The sequence below is a fragment of the Crocodylus porosus genome, unplaced genomic scaffold (assembly GCF_001723895.1).
Source record: "Crocodylus porosus isolate Cpor-Errol unplaced genomic scaffold, CroPor_comp1, whole genome shotgun sequence".
In the NCBI taxonomy this organism is placed as follows: domain Eukaryota; kingdom Metazoa; phylum Chordata; order Crocodylia; family Crocodylidae; genus Crocodylus; species Crocodylus porosus.
In genome coordinates, this window is record NW_017728948.1 from 3,437,320 (window position 1) to 3,460,093 (window position 22,774).

Below are 22,774 nucleotides of genomic sequence, written 5' to 3' on the forward strand. Positions count from 1 at the left end.
TGAATCCCATCCTGTTCTCGTCCGCCCACCCCCATAATCTGTCTAGGTCTGATTGCAGCCTACTTCTCCCTTCTACCATGCCCACAGATTCCCTTAGCTTTGTACCAGGGAGTTTCCTCCACACTTAGCTGCAGATCTGCTGACTTCTTAAACACATGCTATTTCCTCATCTTCACCTTCTTAAATAGCATGTGATCTTTTAAGTCCATTTTTAGTATGGACTATCTTGACACTGTTGGCTGGGGGGCTTTTGTGTGGCTGGCCTCTTACTTCTGGAAGAATACAATAGAAAGAACTTGAAAACAATTTAACGATGGTTAATTGTACCACGGCTGTGAGGCGACTGGTGGCAGAAGAGGTATCTTGCCATGTCTGCGGAGGTGCTAGTTCAAGCCCCAAGGTAACCCAGCTATGAATAAGTATCTGGTTATTCTGGCTGGGGGATTGAAAGTAGCCAGTGGTGATAGCGGCCGGATGACTCCTTGTGGCCGCAGGACCTGGCATGCCTTTGTCATAGTAGCCCTGTGGGCTGCTAGGCCTTTGACTTGCGTGCAGATGTTGAAGCATTGGGCTTTCGTTCCAACTTGTAACACTGTCAGGGATGATCCCTCGCCTTGCCTCTGCTCCGGTTCCCTTATTTGAGAGAGTGGTTTAGTCGGGGATGATCTTGCCCCGAGCCAGGGGGGCTGGACTAGACGACCTAGCAAGGTCCCTTCCAGCCCTACGTTCCTTCGCTCTTATAGTTTGTGGTAAGAAGCATAGCACTCGGCTCTTGTTCTGCCTCCCTCGCTCCCATTAAGTAGGATCTTGCCATGCAAGTAGCATTCTTGAAACTACTAACAGGGTTACTCCTAAACCCTCTTCCTGCGCAACACACAGGGCTGCGCTCAAACGAATTGCTGGGACTAAACTCCAGAGGTGCAAAATGATGTGCAGAGCTCAAGGAGTTTTGCAGGATCAGGCACAAAGCCATGCCTGGTAATGCTCAAAGTAAATAGGTTGCTTAGAAAGAACTTGGATTAAAAGCGCAACGAAATGCTCTTAATATGATATATAGGTAGCGAAGCGCTTTGCAGTCTTCTCGCGCGTCACTTAAATTTGCACTTTGTCTGGAGCTCTACTTAGCAGCTTCCTTTGTACGCTGATTTAACTGGGTGCCTCTTCCCTTCTTTTGTTCCTTGCCATCTCGCTTGGACTGCAAAGCCTAGAAGTACCTCAAGTGCCGTTTCTCCAAGACGAATCTCAAGTGCTAGATTGCACTGCCGCTTGCTAAATGCATGCAGGGCATATGTTGTTTGAGAAAAGCGGCCCTTAAAAAACAACGTTGTGTGCGTGACTATACAGTCCCACAAATGGCTAGAGTTCTGCAGGAAATAATAAAAAAAAAAACTGGAAGAAATAAGAGATGAAGCCCCCAAAGCAGCCCTGCTTTATATTCCCAAGTTGAGTTTCCTGGATCTGAGTGCGTTTCCTTTTGTCCAAGAAAGAATGAGTTAAAAAGTACTCTTCAATCTTTTTTTTTTTCCCCCCCCCTTTCCAAACAAGAAGAAAGATTTCATTTTTTCCCTCTGACCTCTTTGAGAAAGCAAAGAGTGCTTATGCTGGGTTCTTTTCTCTTCATCTTTCCCCAAGTACAGTGAATGCTGTTACCTTTTAATTAAGATGTGCCCAAGGGGTGGGTTGGAAAACAAAGCCCCATCGAGCAATTATGCACCTTTCGGAAACAGCTTTAACATTCGGGTTGTAGCGCAGAAGTGTGTACATTTTGCTGCTTTCACACGTGACCTCCTATGAGGGATCACCTCTGATGTATTTTGCACACTTGAAACGGTGTGTATTTTGTTTACTTGGAGGTTCGAGAGATTTGGGTTTTGTCTGCACGGAGGCAGTCGATTTATAATTTGGCCCTTCTCTTCCTGCCTCTCTCCTTGTGTTGAATATTGCATACAATGGAGAAGGAGCGCATGCTTTATTAATAGCTATACCCACACGTCTTGCCGAGCGATTCAGTAAATGTAAGATTAATGGATTTTAAGTGGGTTTGGTGTCTGTCTCTCTCTCAATTATTTTCTAAACATGAATATTAAGTTAAATGAAGCCATCAGTATTCTAGCCTGCGTTTTCCTGAAGTCTCTGTGCCCTTCTATAAAGCAGGGCTTTTTTGACAGTTTTTTTTTTAAGCACATGAACTGGAGCTGTCAAAGTGATGAGCATCACGGCAGTTTTAGAATTTGTCAATGTATCTTGAATTTTTTTTAAGGGACTGCTCCTGTAATAGTCAAGCAGTCAAACTTCACAGCTGGGCTGCAAGCTGATGCGTGCTGCAAATGCACAAGGCACGGTCAGAGGGTCGTGCTTTTCACAAGCTGGAAAACTGCTGCAAATGAAGTACTGTCATGCTAGATCCCACACGCCCCCTCCTCCCCCTTTCCGGATGGAGTGGACGGAGCCTGTTTCTGATCCGCACGTATACATTTCTCCATCTCTAACCACGCATGGATGTTGACTTAAAAGGAAAATGTAAATGATGAACAACACTTCAAGCGTGAAATGCTAATTCTTCTGGGCACGCTTTGATGTACAGGAAGTAGCAGCTCGCTAACCCTTCAAAATGATGTTGACTCACGAAGCACTGCTCGCTTCACCCGGGTTAGCCTGTTTGCGAAGGTGACTTTGGCAATTGCTGAAAAGCTTCCGGGCACGTCGGATGATGCACGTGTGAAGTTGGGACCACAGAATTTCTTGGCAGCCGACACGAGACCAGCAGTGTCTTGAGGTTTTGTCGGCGGTATTTTTTGCAAAGTTGATCTTGTTTCTGCACGGACCCCTGTGGCGGGAAGCTCTTTGAAAATCGCGCGCTCCGGGGGTTACACGCTCTTGTGTTTCTGTATCCCTCCAGGAGTCTCACTTGCAAATCTTTCCCTTCCTACCTGTCATCGCTTTCATAGGTTGTCGTAGACATCAGGGCTGGAAGGGACCTCGCGATCATCCTTGTGAGATCACCTCTGTTCCACTGCACTGGAAGAAACCCAGCTTAATGACCTTTCAGGGCATCTTTATGAAGCTTACCATTTATGTGAACGTGCTTTTTACAAGATGAATTAAATGTCCTTGACCCGCAGCCTTCATCATTTCTGTGGTCCTGGCCTTGAGAGTTGTGGAGGCTTTCAAGCTTTGTCTTCAGCCATCCTCTTGGAAGTTTTTTTTCCTGGTGCATGTGTACAAGTCCAGGGCGATGCACTGTGAGGCTCAGTGGTTTTCGGACAGGGACTTTGCTTGCTCTACCAGCAAAGTCACTGTCTTATCTTTCCTATTTTCAGTGTTGCTGTCCACTCACGACTTCCTCATAGACTCCTAGGTGTTAGGGGCTGGAAGCAAACTCGCCAAATCATTGGGTCCAGCCCCCTGCATTTGGACGGGAAAGACCTCCAGGATCAGATGACCCCATGGCTCCTCGTTCTCTTTGATGTGCTCTGGACTTGGGTGGGGAGGACAGGGGCATCATCCCTTGATTTCTTTGTGCTGCTGCTTTTCCAAACGGCTGCGTTCTCCTCTTCCGGTGCCAGACATCACAGCTTTTGGCTTCCACCCAGGCCAGGAGGTTTGAACCTACAGGGAGCGTCTCTCCCAGAGAAGGGGAAGAACAGCAACGTGAGGGGCTCTGACAGTGACCTTTTATTCCCATTTCGGTCACCCAGGCCCCCTGACCCTCCTTGTGAACAATGATCGAGGCAGGGAGGGGATGAGAGTAGTTGGGAAACCCGTGAAACTGTAACTTCAGCATAAAAATTCTTTGCTTCGTGCCGTTTCTTTGGTAAAACTACTATCCTCTAACGAGCTCAGTTTCTCCCCTGTTTTGCATTATTGTTTTAAGCTTATAACCACAAAGGTCTCTATCCAGGAGAATAAAGTACCTTTAAGCATGTCAGAAGCCACAAAGACTGTTAGCTTACCATGCTGAAGGTAACTCTGTGTCTACACATAGATCATAACATGTTCATCAGCCTGATCTTTTTTAAAAATTTTTTTTTTCGTTTTAAGAACCCTAAAGTAGAGACGATGCTTTGGTCCTCATCCAAGCCATTCAAACCTCTGGCCCTGCAACATGGAACAAAAGATGCATTCAGGGCTTCCCGTGTCTGCCAAAAGCCAGAGTGTTTGCTAAAACAGGCTTGTCTGATGGCATTTTGGCACTTCTCCATCTGGTCCCAGTTGGAGCAAGGAAGCACAGAGGTGCACTAGAGCAGATCTTAAATAAAAGGTCTGTCTGTCTGTCTGTCTGTCTGTCTGTCTGTCTGTCTGTCTGTCTGTCTGTCTGTCTGTCTGTCTGTCTGTCTGTCTGTCTGTCTGTCCTTTTTTTTTAAACCTCCAAAAAGCATCTTTGTGTGAAGATTTGGGTTGGTTCTTCTATTAACTCGATGCAAAACCGAAGCCATATCCTCAGTCACCAGGGAGTCTGCAAATAACTTCTGAAAGAAAAAGTATGGAAATTGCAGGCTGATTTATGAACCGGAAAATGCGCCTGCCTCGTTGAAACTTTGGGACGGTCACCATGTCCGTCTGCGCGTGATTCGAGCGAAGGTGCTGTTGCTTGCCTTGGTGCTTCGTAGCATCAGCAATGGTTTATTTTTCGAGGTGCTCGCCACCTTCCCGCTGCTGCGTTTGGCGCACAGTCGCAAGCAGCTGACGGTAGGGTTGGCTGTCACTTGAGCGTTATTTGACTTGCTGAAGTCCTAGTTGTAAAGCTGTCATTCATGTTTTTGTTTCATCAGGTATCATTGGTAACAACAAGGCCATAGGGAAGTACATCACAACAATGATCTTTCTGTATTTTGCCTGCCTCCTACCATCTATTGCCTTTGGCTCCCTGAATGACGAGAACACAGGAGGAGCTATTGGTGAGCTTGTCAGCTGTTGTTTTTTTGGTTGGGGTTTTTTTTTTTTTCTTTTTTTCAAGTCAGCTTAAATTCCCCATCTGAATGAGTCAGAGTTTGCTTTGTGTCTGCTCGGTTTGGGAGAATAACAAAATAAGCAGCGTCCTGAGTTGTTTTGCAAGTTCTTGCCAGTGAAAGAGTTGGCAATATGAACCGTATTAGTAATAACGCGGACAGCTTGTTTTTCCCCGATCTCTCTCTGAGCAAAATCGGCTGGCTGGAAACCTGCACAGCCTGTTGTAACAGTGCTGGGGGCAAAGAGCTGTCCGCAGCGCATGCGTTCTGTGTGAGCCGTGCTGTAGGAACGGGTGGGCCCTGCAGCAGATGTGAGTGTGCCCCCGTTTTGCACCATGCCTTGGCAGAAAGCCCTGCTCCTGACTTGAGGTTTCTGCTTGCTGCCACAATACAAATAATGCTTCTGGTAATAGGTGCTCGGCTTACCGTACGTCTCACGGCCGCAAGAGCCGTGGGCCCATCCCTTGCACTGAGGCCCCTCTTGTGCTGCTGCTGTAATTTTAAAGGCTCGCTGCTGTCAGTGGAACGAGCGGTCCTGAAATCTTGTAGCATGTCCGTCACTGGAGGTTTTCCAAGAGGCGGCTGGGCAAGGGGCCGTCTTGGATAGCATAGGGGCCCCGAATTGGCTATCCACGCAAGCGATTGGCATAGATGGTCCCTGAAGTCCCCTCCTGTGGGATGAAACTCTGACCCTGTGTTTTTTTCTTTAAACATGGAAAAAAATTACTTCCCTGCCATGAATCCTTCTCTCCCACGCGTGGAGAAAATAACTTCATCAGGCCCTGAGCTCTTCCGTGATTATTAATACCAGTATGATGATAGACCACCTTGTGGATTGACAGCTCTCAGTAGGAAACATCGTGTTTTGCAGTAGATGACGCAAGTCATAAAGGCTGGACACCAGCATGTCATGTCAGCCTAGCGGCATTGTTGGGAGGGCGTTTGCCAACTTATGAGTTAAAAATAAATAAATAAAATAAAATAAAAAATGCTCTCTCTCTTTTTAGATGTGCAGAAGACGATCGTGGGGCAGTGTATCGGAGGACTGCTTTATGCTCTGTTCTCGGGGCAGCCTCTAGTTGTGCTCTTAACCACGGCTCCTCTAGCGTTGTACATTAATGGTGAGTTTTCCCGGGCAGGGTGTGTGGATGGAGGGGCCGTGCCCTAGAGTCCAATAGGGGGGCAACTTTTGAGAACTGCAAAATAGAAATTGTGGGGCTACAGCTAAACAAGGCTGAATTTTACAGACTTGTTTTCCATGCTCGTACAGAGAATGAGAAAAAGTTTTGCCCGTATAACTTGCTTGTGGTGGCCGGCTACCGCTAGCCTCCTTGCTGAGGCACCTCCGTTCTCGTCTGTCGTGAGCTATCTCCTCCTGATCCTCTTCAGCACTAAGTACCTTCGGGTCCCTTCTTACGTTGTCCATCAAACGTTGTCGAGACCGACCTCTGGGATGTTGTCTGATCGGTTCCCAATTGTAGTTAATTTTTCAAGGGTGGTTTGTTTTTTTGTTTTTTTTTTTTCATTCCTCCTCTCAGCACATGGTTAATCTGTGCTGGACACTGTGTTATTATAATTTATATAAATGTTTCAAGGTTGTTTTTTATTCCTCTCCTCTCAGCATATGGTTAATCTGTGTTGGACACTCTGTGCTATTAAAATTTATATAAATGTTAGACTCCTAATTTATATAAATGATAATACATGTATGCATGAAAAATATAATTGAACTTCTTTGACATGTCTACTGGGATAATTTTAAATGATAAAGCATAGTGTTGCAACCAAAGGTGGGTCCGCCCCTATGGGGAATCTTTTTCCATATGCATTGGGTAAAGGCCCAAGGCAGGAATCCTTACAGGGCACCAAGAGACACTTTCCAGAAGTTGCTAAGTGGTGACTGCTTGCTGTGAACTGAACGGAAAAAGACTGCTAATCCATCAGCTCTGTAGTCCAGCTAGTTCTTGGGCCCCATATGAGCAGATTGGGTCCATTAAACCAAATTATGGCAGAGCAGTCCATGACTCCTCTCCCGAAGAGAAACTAGGCTATCTTCAGAAAATACTTTTCACTAATAGAGATAAGGGAGAAGGTAGTGTGTCCGGGTCCCCCCCTGCCCCAAGACAACACTTTTTGATGGGTTTGCTGCACCTCTGGTCATAATGAGCCTTGAGAATCAGTAGGATGTTAGGATGTTGTAACGGGCCATCGAGTACAGTGAAAATTCAGCAGTGGTCAAGGTACATGCTGCCAGCCCTCCCTTTCCTGCCTACTTCAAACTTTCTTGTCCAAATTTTGGGGCAGCCCCTCGTGCTGATACGGGGGGATCAAAACTGTTGCCTACATATTATTGCTTTTAAATCCATTAGCGCTTGGCTTTAGCTTCAGCTGCAAAAATTAGTGAGCTCGGTACCAGAGTAACTGGGTAAATTTTAACGGCCTTGGTTATGCAGGAGGTGATGCAAATGATTGAACGGTCCCTTCTGAATTCTCTGAAGCTGCGCGATGCACTTATGAAATATTAAACGTAAATCCATTATTGGCTGGATTGCTTTTGCAGTGATCCGAGGAATCTGCGATGACTACAACTTGGACTTCAGCGCTTTCTATGCCTGGATTGGACTGTGGAACAGTTTCTTTCTTGTGCTGTATTCCCTCTTTAATTTCAGCCTTGTAATGAAGCTCTTTAAAAGGTAACGCTTGCTCTTTTTTAACGGGAGCTGTACTTTGTTCTGCTTACTCGGCAAATAGGAAATGTATGCAGCCCGGATGATCCCAAGGGCAAACCTTCTATAAAACCTATATTAGAGCACTAAAGTGGTGTATTATCTAGAGGATAAGCCCATTGGGTTTTTTTTCTCAAAAAGGTGGGCTAAAACTAAGATGCATCTCTTGTACATCAAAAACAGTCACTGTAATAAAAGGCTGATCAGAATTTAATCAAATGTGTTAAACTTATCCCCACGGGGCTTTTTTATTCTTTTTGAGATTTGTATCTTATTCATGGGTAAATCTAGTATGCAAGAGATGTGGAGGCAATATGGTTGGATCGCTATGAATACAGAGCTTTGTGCTTAGATACTTAAGTTCGTCTCCACTCTTAGTGGAGGAAAGAAGGTTTCAGGATTTGCCAGCTCTGACTTGAATCCAATAGAAAATCTATTTACCCCATAAGCTAATGAGTGTATATGAATACTGTGAATTACTTCTTTTTTTGTAGGTCAACAGAGGAAATCATTGCGCTTTTTATATCCATCACATTTGTGTTTGATGCCATCAAAGGCATCATTAAAGGTAAGCAGTGAAATGAGGAAGTGTTAGTTGTTTTTTTCAGTTCTGCTCTGTGCCTAATTTAGCTGTTGGGGGAAGGGCTGGGGGGTGAAAAGACTGCATTTGCACACTTTGTAAAGCAAGCCATATTTTTTAAAATCTCTGCAGAATGCAACTAGGTTTCTCCCTGCTGCCTCGGGGGAAGCACTTCACCTCCCCCACAGTCCTATTTCAAAGTCATGGAGATTTTTCATTTAAGATTCAGGGCTTTGGTTTTACATCTCTTCCCTCTCCCCCAGCAGACTGCTGTGTCACGTAGCCCTGTGGAGGGAGACTTGCCTAGATGATGCATCGCATGTGAGGTTTCTAGGGGCTGATATTCTTCACTAGTCAAGTGAAGCAAAAGCAGGGCTCTAAGTGCTTGTCGAGGTGTTTGAAAGCTAACCTGCTGGACTTTCTATGCAGCGGGTCCCGAATCACAGTGTAGATATTGTACACTTCTGCACTGCCCGACTTTGGGTGGGGAGTTCGGTAATCCCTCGCAGCATCTTCTCTCCATCCAATGCAGGCAGCACACCAGGTTGTCAACCAGGGCTAAACTGCTTTGCAGAATCTGCACATGGAAATTGGCCTTCCCTTCAGCTTGGCTTGAATGTGCGTGGCGCGAGGGCTCCGCTGAGCTGATACCCTTTTCTTTCCCCTGTTAATTATAGTGCAACAGGTGCTTTGAGTTGTGCCATCTCAAAGCCTTTCTAACTAGCATGTTCCCATTGTGTGTGTGTGCTTTTATTTCCTGAGCCCGCAAGCTCTGCTCTTCATTACATTGCGCAGAAAAGTTGGCAGTAAATGAAAATCATTAACATGGCAAAGCGAAGCACTTGAAAGTCAGGAAATGCCAAAAATGAAAGTTTCCTGTGCCACCTCAATTCAACCTCCTACATTGCAATGTCTCCAAGTGTGCGGTCATGTACTATTTTTGCACAAGACGCCTGCTGAACTCGATCCACGAAATGGTCACGACTCGTTGAAGGAGCAGCCACTTTTAATATGTGTAGCTTTCTTGTAGCTTGTTCTCTGTAGCCCCCTGCGTTATTTACTATCCATGATTCAGATGCGGGACCCACATCTGAATCGTGTATAGCAAATAGAGGACGATCAGTTCTCCAGCATTTTGTCGGTGGCTTTCATCACTGCAGCATCTGAGTTTATCACCAGTTGCAACACTCCCAAGACACAGAGGTGGTGCTTTCCTTTTGCAGCTGAGGCACAGGTCAGGGGGCCAAATGCACACTCATTTTGGGCTGCCCGATTTGAGATATCTAAGGCATTGTTTTTGCAGAGCCCATAGCACAAGGTAACCATTCCTTGTTCAAAGCTGACCTCCCGTGGCTTCCAACCGCAGCTGTGAGCATGCAGCACTGTAAATCAAGCCCTGGGGTATCTAGTTGGGCAACTGGATAATGAGGAACGTGTGGTGAGTGACTGCTGGTGAAAAGTCTGGTTAAGTGACTTGCTCGGCATAATACAGGGAATCGGGTAGAGGCAGGGATAGAATCCAGTTGTTCAGGACAGCAGCTAATTCCTAACCCAAATATAGCGTATAAAGGATAGGCGCATACCATTAGGAACACGTTTCTCGCAGAGTAACCACTCCCCCTCTGACTTCACTATCCTCGTGCTCAAGGGAAATCTACCCAACACCTTTTAAAAGGAAAGCTTGGGAACAAAAATCCATAAGTTGATTGGACACCAAGATCCAAGGATTAAACATTGATCTCAGGCTTATGGTGCATTTATATTTTATCTGATTCCTGGATTCTTTTCACACAGGAAAGGGGAGACTAACCCGCCCTGCTTTTAATAGGCCTTGATCACCCAGTATCAGCTGCTTTCTTCTGCTGATTGGGTGTCTGCTACTCCTAGGGCTTTCTCTGCCCCTCTCGCTGCTGTGTTTTTACTGTGTCTGAGGAAGAAGGTCTTGCATTCAAAAGCTTGTCTAACTTTTTATCTTCGAATGTGAATGACTTTTTTTTTTCTTTTCCCCTCCAATGTCCTTCTCGGCAACATGACCAGTTTGCCTTTAATTTTGTTTTCCAAAGGAGAGAAAAATCGGCCTCAGGCAGACACCTTGCGTAGCAAATTTTAACTTAAACCTAGAAACAATGGGGGAAAAAACAGGGTCTTATAATGAAAAGTACCAAGCAACATTGGTCAGTGAGGCAGGCAACAGTGCCTATAGCAGGTGTAGGTGTCAGTTTAGTCCATGGGAGTCAAAATACACAGAGCTTTCACAGGAGTGCAGTATGCTTTTAAAAATGCCATGGCATCCTCCTGCAAGTCCGTGTGTATTAACAGCTTTTCAAAACTTGGGTTTTGATATTTCACAGGTTATTTTTCTTCCTTGCTATTCTTTTGCTTTCTTTAATACCGGTGCTTCCCTTGTTCTGAAGTAAGCTCTTTTTTACCTACCACAAGAAACATGCATATAGAGTGCGAACAGAGTATATACCACTTGACAACCTTGTGCAAGTCTTTCACACGTCTCGCCATTGTGCCAGAGAGTGGTACTGGTTGGCAATAAAAGGCCGAGTAATTATACTAGTGAGTTCTGGGACACTATGTGGCCTACACATTGTTGGACCATCGTACATGGCTTTGCAAGGTAGGACTAGAAGCCAGGAACTGTGAAATGCTAACACTTGTGCTGAATTTACACCTTACACTTAGACCATATTAAGGGCACTTAAAACATGAACGTCCTCATGTTAAAGTTCATTGACTTATGCTAAGTGACTTGGCTATGCCACTTCAGGTGAGGGCCAACTCTGAGCCATGCTACCCAGCTGGTGTTAGGGTAGCATTAGTCCTCTCCACAAAGATCAAGTGAGCAATTTGCAGTCCTTGAGCATCCTAGGATGCACTGCTTCCAGCTACCTCCCGCAACCCGCCTGCGCCCTCCTCCAAGCAGGGATGGAGCCCAGGTCTCCTGGCGCCTAGCCATGCCCCTAGTCACCAGCCCTTTAGCAGTCAGTCAGAGTGGTGCAGGCAAAAAATAGTATTAACCCTTAACATGCGACTGCTCACAGCTTGTTCTAACTTTAACCCAGTTTAATATTCCACAGATATTATCTGCTTTCAGTATAACACAACTTCATACTTGGACTTCCCTCCTCTGTAAAAATGAGGCTACAGCTGCTGGTATTAAACTACCAGCCAGGAGCTTTGTGTTGGTTGCTGTTTGTGCTTTTTAAATCTTTAGCGGAGGTGAAACGGGTAAGACACGGCCTTATGCACGTCATAAAATTGTGCATGCAAACAAGCTGTGTAAGTTGTCAGCTGACAGATTGCAAAGCCCCATTTAACCTTCCTGCTCATTTAAAAGGCCTCTGTCAGGGTGAGCACCCAGGGAGATGTTCCTCTTGGGGAAGATCAGGCATTGATTTGGCAAGTAGTGTTGCTTTTTTCCACATGCTTTGCAAGGTAGTCTTCCAATGCGTGGGGAAGAAACGGGTGAGATCGTCTCAAAGCAGCTGATGCGCTGGCATTCTTGCTCTTATCCCAGCGGCGCTTGTTTTCGACGCGCAGCCCATCCACCTAAGCCCAGCTGCTGTTTGATCTTGACATTTGCACTCCATAGGAAACAACGATGCAACAGCTGAAGCAAACGCAAAAAGGAAAGCAGATCAGAGCAAACTCAAAATAGACTGCGTGCTCGGCCAGCTTTGTGTCTAAACCGTGTGCTTTTAAAGTGCTTTCTGTAATGAACTTATGCAGAGGGATTCGCTTAGCTGTTTTGTAGCTCCTTGGGTTGCTAAGTGCTCAGCAGCTGAATATTAAATGCTAAGTCCGTGTTCATGGGACTCTCATCTCTGACTGCCAATCATTCCAGCACAGATCCTCATTGCAATGAGTCTAAAATGCAGATGCAATTTCAAATGTGGGTTTTTTTTCCCACCCCCAACACTTTATCCGAAGGAAACGGAGATAATCCACCTAATCTTCAAGTCTGACACCCACAGGTAGTCATTAAATTGGATATTTTAAGATTCATGCTCAATGTTCAATCCATTCTGTTTTGCTGAATGTGGCAATGCTGAACGTTCCCAGAGCATCCAGGATACTGAAGCAAAAGGCTGCTTCAATAAGGGTGAGCCTTAATTAGGAATGTGTTTGCCCCTTTTCCTTTTTGGATCCAAACTCAAACACTTTGTAACAGCAAGAGGTAGTGGGTACGTTAACAAGTCAGAAGAGAGGATGCATTTCCGTAGGGTTGACAATTACTTGGGAACCATTTGAGACTGTTTAATGATGTGTGTACCCACCTAACTGTTAATCCCCAGGAAATGCCCTTCATTACTACTGTTGCTATTGCAGGAGCGTGTGCTGTAATGGTCAGAGCAGGAAACTGTAGGTCGGACCTTGGTTCTGTTCACAACTCCATCCGTGACTTGCTGGGAAGGTCACTTCAGTATCCTATACCTCCCTTTTTAATGCCCAGAAAATGGGTGTGAGATCACCTGGTTTCACAGAAAGGATGCCCTGGTGGTCATCGTTGTGGTGCAAGCTGCAAGAAACGTGTCCAGCTGTAAAATAAGAATCTGGGAGAAGCCTTGTAATAAAAAATATTCTCCTGCAGTGTTGGTAGCATTGCAGGATGCCTTAAAACCGCCCCAAAGCAGGCAGTGGAAGCGCGTTCCAGTAGCAAAAATGAAATTAGCATTTCATTTCATTATATTTGTCATCTCTCATCAAAGACATTTTAAGATTAAAGCATGCATCAGGAGAATTTGGGGGAGCTTCTGTTTTGTTAGTTATAACAAGTCAAGAAGCTTGCTTTAAAATGGTTATACCTGTCTTACTGGCACCTAGCCAGAATATAATGGGGGTGGGGGGGTGCTAGTCCTTCGGTTTGCCTTAGTATTGGTGCATGGGTTGCACTTGTCAGCTTTAAGAAGAAGACTACACAGTGGAGGCTGGCATGCTGGTAGCACCAGTAGTGTGCTGGTTCCTCATCTCTTGGCATTCTCGGGCACAACTGCGCTAGGCGTGCTGAAGAATGGGAAGCTGTCAGCTGCCCTTAAAATCCCAGTGTAGCTAAACTGAAGGCAACTCTACACTCCCCCGCAGAATTTAACCTGAGCCACTTGCTTCTGCACAATTAGAAAGTAGGTGGGAAAAGCACCAGCTTTGGTTCACAGGAACGTGTCATTTTAAAAAAATTATTATTATTTCCACAGACGTGTTGCTAATGCAAAACTGAAAATTCAGGGGGTGGGCAATGGGGAGCAGGGTCCTTCAGAAAATCATTTTCAAGTAAAAAGAGGTTTGGTGTCTAAGAACCAAGTATGTCACCCCAGAAGGCTTAGTTCCTGGGGTTTGGGGTCTAAAAGTGATTTATTTTTCCATTTAGTTAAAAACACAATAGTTTCTCAGAAATGCATTTCTGCTGGTGGATTTGAAAAGCAAACTGAGATGATTTTAAAAATGCAGTATTTTCCACCACGAGTTTTGAGTGCCCCCGCTGCTACCGAAACCGTTTCCGGAGGGAGTGTTTAGGTCTAGAATAAAGGGATGCTTTTGCAACAGCTGCCGGCACTACAGATGTTTTTAGCTGCCACCTCTACCTTTCAGAGACTTCATATGGACTTTGTGAAACCTTAGAAGCCATTTAATGGTTGGTTGTTTTCAGGAGGTATTTTGAAACTTTTTGTTTATGCAGGTTAATTTAAGATGATTATAACAGGCATGATAAACCATACCCAGTGCCTTAGTGCTATTTGCTAATGCAGAATTGAATGTGTATTATCTGTTGGGTAATTTGTCCCCTATAAAATTATATTACATATATTTAAAGACATGCATGGGTTTATGTCAGAAAACTGGCAACTGCAATTTCACAGTATAATTAAAATTTGGCAAATCGATTATCTTGAACATCCACGTATTTTTTTGCAAGATGCCGAGTGCAAGTTACTCGGCATGCTAGCATAAGATTGTATTGCCTTTCTCTTTTAAATAGAGAAGCCATGATTCAGACCTAGGAACAAGACCAGGTAAAGATGCAAGTTGGGCTGGAGAATTTCTCCTACACAAACTCAAATTTGTCCTGTCCAAACAAAAAAAAAAAAAAAGCAGCTGCTCTACATTCACAACAGAATAAGAAATTCATAGAGACCTGTCTGCTTAAGAGAACAGGTTAATCTTAACTCTAAAGGTGTGAATGGTGTAAGAACTGATAAAGGACGGTGAAAGCCAATGTTGTTGCGTGCTCTAGCAAGGAAGGGCCATGTTAGTTTAGCTCCGGTCCTAACAGTTGCATGTTGGCTGTTTGTGCAGTTTTTAAGAAATATTACTACCAGGAGTCCGGAGGGGAGAGTTACTTGAAAAGCACACGGATGGAAACTCTTCCAAGCCTGGATGTCAACACCAGCTTCTTGATGAACTCCTCTGCAAGCAGGTCCATGTCCCTAGGGAATCAGACGGGCATGAATGATGTTGTCCATTATGGGCGCGAGACTGCTGTCCTTAGTCTCATGTTGATGTTGGGCACTCTTTGGCTTGGCCACACGCTGTATCAGTTTAAGAAGAGGTGAGTTGTATTGGCCTTGAAGTAGCCTGTAGATCTCGTTTTGTATAACCTGTTGGAAAGCCTTAACCATGCCAAACTTCCGTCTTGCACCCAGAAGAGTTAGCAGGAGTCTTTGATTTCAATAGAAGAACAATGCATCGTGTAGCTGGCTGCCTGAAAAGCACAGTTCAAACAAGTTTTTTAAGCCTTGGAGACTAGCTTCTATATCTGACAGGGCACTGTGGGGTGTGTGAGCTGAATTGGGGAGGTATTTTGTGGATCGTACCAGCTCACCTTGATGGGTCTGGCATATACCTGATCCCTACATCCTTTTAATGTAAATGGGCAGTCTTCTGGGAAAATACTTTGTCTTGCCGTTTCCAGAAAAACAATGGGCAGTACAACGACCAGCTTCCTCGGCTGGTGGAGAAGACCAAGGTCTTAACCTCAGTCTTTGCTGTTGAAATAACTCCTGCTTCAATGTGTAATGAATGGGTAATTGAGCCACATGATCAGTAGTAATAATAACGGGAGTCATAGCTACCTGTTGGCTTTTGAGGAATGGATTCATAGATGTTGAGGGCTGGAAGGTACCTTACAAAATCATCAAGTCCAGCCCCCCTGCACTTGGGTAGAAAAGACAACTGCTGAGGTCTGTGTGGGGTGTGTTTTGTGTTTTTTCCTCAAAGCTTGAATCCTACTTTTTATTCCCTTTTGGGTTTCCCTGATGCTTTCCTTGACCCTCAAAGTCTAGATTTCAGAAGACTAGTCTGTATGGTAAACCGTAAAATCAAGGACTTGGGAGTGAAGAATCAATTTTGACGATGGGAGGTGTGGAGTAGAGTTGAACATCTCTGGTTTGAATGACACGATGCTGATGGGTTGTAAAAAAAAAGTGCAGGGTACTAACCAAACAGTTTTGATCTTTTTAGTCCCTACTTGCATGCCAGAGTCCGTGAAATCCTATCCGACTGTGCCTTACCCATTTCTGTTCTGACCTTCTCCATCGTGGGATCCTATATCTTCAAGGAAATAGAAAGTAAGTCTGGTTGTTTACTCCCTGAATTACCAGGAGAAAGGCATTTAAAACCGATGAAACTGAAAAGGAAAACAAGATTATTGGGAAGAACATTTAAAAAAAACAAAATTAAACCAAAGCTTTGCAGTATATTATTTCCTAAGTATTGTGTTTCTCTCCTGAATAATTACGTCCCCAATTTCCTCAATTTAAGAGCGAATTCATGCAAAACCTAATCAAACAGAATTGCATTAAGTTTCTCCCAGTGAATATATTGAAGTCTGCCATTTCATCTGAATGCAGTGTATAACCCGTATCTGTTTAGAAAGAGTTGATCTTTTCGGTTCTGCCAAAGAACAAAAGGACAGAGTAATTAGCAGGCAGGAAGGGTTGTCACCAGTCGGACAGATGTGGTGTTGATGATCTCGGCCTGTCCTTTTTTCAGTCTGTACTCTGTTTTCCCAGTTAAAAACATAGCGGTCCCGAGCATCTGGATGACTCTAAGACATGCAAGGAAATCTAAAAATGATACGCCATGCAATGGCCAAACAGAACAGCTTTTCCATATCAGGAAGATATAATAGACACAGGAACTGCTTTGTCCCAAGCTGACGCAAGTTGCGGGGTGGGGAAGAGGAAACGTATGAAAATGGCTTTCTTGACACGATGGTTGTTCCTTCCAATTGGATTGGGGAACGGTAAATTGGACCGTGCAACCTGTCCTCTAGTGACGATGGATTTCTTGCCGCTGGCTCAAGCCAGGCATGTCTTTTTGCTCAACCCATTATTAGGCCTCTTGTTTGGCGAGCGAAAGTTATAAACACCTTTATACTAACAAATTGCCTATGGCAGAAGACTGCACGGTGATGAGACAAATTGTAAGTCGCCTCCATTTCAGATCCAAAAATAGCCTAAAAAAGCAAGTTCCGTTACTTGTATTATCCTCCAGTTAAATAGGCACCACCATCTAAAAATTATAGGGGAACTAGCCATATTTGTCAAACCTAGGGTGATTAATAAAACACCTTTTAATAGAGCTGTGACCTTGAGGGCCAGGAGGGGTCATTAAAATCACCTGGTCTGGTATCCAGCATAACCCCTCTTTTCCTGTGTTCACAGTGTCCAAATTCAACTACAACCCCTCCGAGAGCTTGTTTGTTCTGGCTCCAGTCCGTTCTCTCTCGATTGGCTCCGTAATGAGTGCAATGGGCCTGGGGTTCCTCCTTTCAATGCTGTTCTTCATAGAGCAGAACATCGTGGCATCGCTCACAAACGCTCCAGAGAACAGGTAATGTTGTTAATCCCTTTCTTTTACAAACCTGGGTAATTTTTATAAACTAATCTAACTTCGGGGGCTATGTTACCACGTCGTAACAGATAGCTTGGAATGGATTGCACACCCCCCCCCCCCATTTGTGTGTGTGTGTGTGTGTGTGTGTGTGTGTGTGTGTGTGTGCATGCATGCATCCCTATAAGCCAAATTCTTGATGCTTCAACAGGTGGCTTACTTAAGTCCCACAGATTGCTGCTTTTGGCCATGTGTGCTTTTGGAAGTGATTTTTATAATGGTAAAGAATCTGTGCAGGCCAGTATTGCGGTGTTTACTTCCAGGAATATCACTTTCTCATAGGAGAAATGCAAAGTTCAAGAGGAGCGGTTGCTGCCCAATTTGTTGGTTCAGCCAACTGAGGATCTGAGTAACTTGGAAGCCTCTCAAGAAAAGAGAGTCAGCTGAGCGGGACCCAAATTACCTTGGCACTTCTCAAATTAATCTTTGTTGGGCCAGAAAGGATAAATTATTTCACATCACCATTTAGAAAACAGACAATTGGGAAGCTCTTCATTTTTTGGAAGGCATCTTCCTGACTTGTTTCTCATGTGATTGCAAATATGGATCGTCTAGTTGAAAAGTGGAGGTGGGGTGGAGGAAGAGGGAGGAAGATAAAAGGCGTGGGTATTGCATTAACAAGACTAGCTCAGCTGCTTTCCTGTTAGCCTGAGACTATAGCACCTGCTGCACTGGATCAGACCAAAGGTCCATCTTAGACCAGCGTCCCTCCAGCACTAGTGTAAGGCGCTACAGCTAGGGAAGAGTGATCAAAAGCACAAATCCAGAGCGGTGTGGGTGGCAGCATCGCTGCGAGATCTAGGGGTTTTGGTGGGTCACGGCCTCAAGGGAAATCAGCTGCAAAAATAGCAAGTGCAGTTTTGGGCCACAGCAACAGGAGTATTGGGCATGAGGAGGCGATTGTGCCACTTACCTGATGGTGTTAAAGCCTCACTTGGAGTATTTTGCACAATTCTGAGTTCCATATTTTAGGAAGGATGTGGAGAAATTCAAGAGGGTCCAGAGGTAGGAAACAAAAACAAGAGGGTGGAAAGCAAGCCAGTTGAGAGGACACAGTATGTTCAGCTTAGAGAAAAGGCTGGGCCAGCAGACCCTGGAGGTCCCATTTCAACCCTATGACTCTATTAATGCTTCGGAGGTGAGAGCAGGGAGGGGTACACGTAGAGTCATCCATCCCCTGCCACTTACCGGCAGCCAGGGTCGGCATTGACCGTGGGTGCGTCTACACGTTAATTAACGTGCCATAGTTACGGCGTGTTAAGTTTTAGTACTTAGATAACCAAGGACTAAATCAATGCGCAGCAATTCGTGGTAGTGTGCATGGGTTTTCTCAGACTCTAACTGCGCAGTAACCTAACACTACTGTGCAGTAACGTATTAGCTTGGGTTTTGCCCAGCACACTACTGTGCAGTTAGCATCTTGTGCAGACGCACGCTGCGCTAACCTAATAGCATGTGATGGATCCATCCTCCGTATATTTGTGTAAATCGGTGGTTTTTCCATACTGGGAGCCACAGACTGTCTAAGGGGTCTGCAAAAGGTGATTATCACCAATCAGAAGTATGTGAAGACCCTCATTTACAGTTTGCAGGGGTCCTCGCCTTCACTGGAGTCCCCTGTGGTGCAGTGGTAGATTCCTGGTCTGCTGCACAGGAGACCTGATTCAATTCCCCGATGCTTATACAGATACAGCCAGGGGGGCATCGCGTGTCTGGACCCAGTCTGGCCTTTGGATTCTGTCTCAGAAGCAGGCCTTAAGCAGGGACGGAAAGGTCTGGGCAGCCTCCACTCCTCCATACTCCTGCCTAGGCATATGCATCAAAGGTCTGGTTGACCGCTCACGCATGCACCATGGTCCAGAAGGATCGACAGTTGCCAGAACATGCATCGCCTTCATCTGAAATGTTTTAGGGGTCCGCAAATGATAAAAGGTTGAAACTGCCCCCCTCTTTAAGCCTGTGGATTTAATGATCTCACTTATTGTTGAAGTCCTATGGATGCACCTCTGATACGACTGGCATTTGTGCAGCTCATGTCATGTTTCAGTGTTTGGGCACGTTGAATATTTCTCTTTAAACTAAGAGTGGTTTATCCAAGAAAAGAAAGGGGGCTACTGCATGGCGCACTGCAGCTATGGTCACTTCAAAAGAATTTTGAAATGGAAATGGAGCATTTGGAGCTGCGCTATGTTGCTGCTCTCTAATTCGGGATATGGAGGCAGACAAGGTCAGGCTGAGAGTAGAAGTGTTTAATGTATCACTTATCTTACACAACTGATTTATGCACAGAATTGGAAATGAGACTGCAGTATTCAAATAATTCCCTTTGATCTTTCCATACTGACTCAGAATCAGATGGTGAGGGTGATTTGATGGGATTTTTTTTTTAATTATTATTATGGGGACACCGCAGGTTTTCTCAGTGGATGTCTTTATTACCCAAAGGAGGAAAGGGCAGCTCTTCTTGCATAACTATTGACAAAAATAGTACTGAAAATAAAGTAATATTAGAACAGGGAAGGGCAGAGAAACTACTAGTCTGTGGCTAATCTAGGATTTATTTTCCACAGCCATTTGAATTTTCTTGTTCCCTCAGTTATACACCTATTTCATGGGAGAGAGTTTGTCATAAATCTGGAATATAGATGCCTCATGAGTTGGCTTTTTTTCTTCCAAAATGGGTTTTTTTCCCTCGTTGTTTGACTTGAATTTCTTGTGACATTTTTCTACCTTTGTGCCTTGAGATGGATGTGAGAAGGGGTGTATGCAAGTGGATCCCCTATGTATTTAAAAAAAGATTGAGGTGGATGTGAGAAGGGGTATATGAAAGTGGATCTCCTAGCCTAGTTGAAAACTCGGTTTGGGGTTGTCTTCATATGCTGGGGTGGGGTGGCGGGGGTTGGTGAAAGAAGAAAACGTGCTTCCCCCCCAGAAGCAGGTTGCGGTGCTTCGTTCTAAAACTGGCATTTGCAGTTCTACATTATTGCAGAGACTGAGAAGTGCCAGCCTGTCTGTGTTGAATAGATCCTTGTGGTCTCTTATATTTCTGAGCTGAATCTCAGCATATTTAAGCTGATATTTTATTGTCCATCACTTGCAAGTAGGATGGGCGGTCAACTGGATACTTGGGGAGAAAAAAAAAACCCAAAACACTTAAGGGAATGTCCTACGGGACTGAAACCATGTAGGGCCATGTGGTGCTGGGCCTCCAAGTACAGCCCAGGCAATGCATTACTTTCTCCCTAGGACACTTGTTAGCCAAGAGAAAAACCTGTAAAAGGGCCAAGAGGGAAAAATAAAACCAGGGAAGCCTCAGGGGTGCTGGTGAAGCTTTAGCTGTGTAAGAGCACCGACCCCCTTTTTTTAGCACATGCCTGTAGGGGATGCCTAGACCTGGAGGAGATGGTTGACAAGGAGTAGGGCTGAAAGCCAAGCGCTACAGAGGCCTATTTTCTCTACAGACCTTCAGCAAGGATTTCACTGCGCAGCTAGTTCACTATTCCCATACGCACAGTGTAGTGAAAAAGCAAGGCTGGAAAACTTCAGCTTGATGGGTGAAAGTTTGAGCAACTCAAGGGGGGAGGTGGGAAGGAAAATGAAAATGCCCCAGCAGCCCTTGCTACAGCTGAGTGCAAGTACCAGCACTAAAAAAAAAAAAAACCTTAAAAAATAAATCCTTCTGGCAGTTATTTTTGGTGGCTTGCAAGGCATTGCCATTAATATTACGGTAAACTCCTGATGAAGTTAATGACCAGACTTTTTTTTTGTAACGGGCCCTGTTTTATTTGGGGTGATGTCGTCAAAGACTGCTGTGAAATCTAGTTTTCCCACGTTGCAGTCTGTAAACCGGCCGGCATGTTCAACGCCGCGTGTGTGGAGATCCGCCGTGTCCGTGCAATTCTTGCTCAGCTGTAGCAAGTGCAGCCTCATTACTACCTGAAGTGCACTTAAAAAACCACTTTATTAACAAGAGTTTATTTCAGGTTAGTGAAAGGAACAGCTTATCACTGGGACCTCCTCCTTGTAGCTCTGATCAACACGGGGCTGTCCGTCTTCGGGCTGCCGTGGATCCACGCGGCGTTCCCTCACTCCCCGATGCATGTCCGAGCGCTGGCCTACGTGGAAGAGAGGGTGGAAAACGGACACATCTACGAGACGTAAGTAGCAGGGCAGCCACAGCCGCCAAGCCGCAGATCTGAGGTCGGGTTAAAGAAGCCTGTTGAGCTAAGAAATGCAGAGGGCTTTTTCCCAGTGGCTTCCTTCGATCTTCTAAACGATCGACAGGAAAAATTTGCTTTTATCGCCCCAAATTGAAACCAGCCATGCTTCGGGAGCTGGGAACAGCCTCCTGACCTCAACACAGATGCAACTGGGATGAAAAAAGATGGCACTGATGTCATGCATCGATGGAGATGGTCCATCGTGACGTCTCCTACCCGGCATCTTTGACACCTGTGATTCCTGAGCACTTCCCTTGACACCTCGAGCGCCGAGCTACTCTCTTGCAGACCTCTCTCAGTTCGGCTGACGTCTGTAGGTTTGAGTTAAGCTAAGAAGCCATAAAAAAGAAACTTCTTGTGGCTGAAATCTCTCCAGATATGCCAGTGCCTAGTTGGCCTAGTCCAGATTAACGGCTTGCTTTAGCTCAGGCTGAGCGCTCTCCCCTTGTGCCCTGTTGAGAAGTGAAGCAGTGATATGGATGTACGCTGCCAGATTATCTCATCAGCAAATATCCGTTGCCAATACTTACCTGAAACCCGTGAGAAGGTGGTTAGCACAAAGGGCAGAAAACTCGATGGGGACTGATTTCAAGGCCTGCTCTAGCATTTTCCGTGGGGCTTCGGGAAGGTGAGAGGGCTGCCTTGCTACAGGGGACTTCTGGCTTGTAGACGCCGGTCTCTTCCTTTTCACACATTTCATAGATTTTAGGGTCGGAAGGCACCTATCAGATCATCGAGTCCGACCAGCTGCCCGGGGCAGAAAGACACCAAGTCATGTCATGAACCGATCAAGTGCTGCCTTAACGGCAGTGGTGATTTGTCTCCATTTCCCCTCGCTCGCCCCATCCCTACCGTAAAGCCGCTCCAGGGCCTCACCGCTCTGCTTAGGAGCCGCCGTCTAATTTCCAGCCTCAAATTAATCACGGATGGTTTATAGTGGTGTATTCTTGTGCAAAAGTTGTCCTTTAGCTTAAATTAGCCTACCTTGCCTCCAGTATGCTTATACCAAGCCCAAGCCCATCTAAGATGGTTATTGGGTACCTTCAACTCTTAATTCGTTTCCATCTCAGATGTGCCAATTTGCACGTCTGCATCTTCTCTTCCCTTTTTTTCATTCTGCCTTTGCCTCACTCTTTCTCATGGGAACAAATGAGGTTGAATGCAGTGGCAAGGTACTTGAGTCTCGGGACTACATCTAGGTTATCTTTTCAATCTTTACCCTGCCCTCCCTCCATAGTGTCTCAGCATTGTCTTTGCTTGTTGTCTCTCTGTTTATATGGTTGAACGTTTTGCTACCTTTTGCCGGTTTTACCTCGCCATGACTGTTGCTATTTCTTGATTCACCCAAGATAGCTTTCTCTTGTTTTTTCTCTCTGTCCTATAGGCTCTCCATTTCTTCTA

General features: G+C 45.2%; 1 protein-coding gene across 4 annotated transcripts in view; it reads left to right on the forward strand.

Annotated features, from left to right (window-relative positions):
• SLC4A11 (solute carrier family 4 member 11) overlaps positions 1-22,774 on the forward strand; it is a 217,339-nt gene that overhangs the window by 172,133 nt on the left and 22,432 nt on the right. For 2 of the 4 annotated variants that reach the window (XM_019552988.1, XM_019552991.1), the window contains exons 10-17: positions 4,773-4,898; positions 5,957-6,070; positions 7,510-7,642; positions 8,170-8,243; positions 14,556-14,808; positions 15,720-15,826; positions 16,925-17,093; positions 21,125-21,310. In XM_019552988.1, the coding sequence (XP_019408533.1) occupies positions 4,773-4,898; positions 5,957-6,070; positions 7,510-7,642; positions 8,170-8,243; positions 14,556-14,808; positions 15,720-15,826; positions 16,925-17,093; positions 21,125-21,310 (1,162 nt within the window). The remainder of the gene's footprint in view (positions 1-4,772; positions 4,899-5,956; positions 6,071-7,509; positions 7,643-8,169; positions 8,244-14,555; positions 14,809-15,719; positions 15,827-16,924; positions 17,094-21,124; positions 21,311-22,774) is intronic. The other 2 variants (XM_019552989.1, XM_019552992.1) reach the window with 2 other exon arrangements.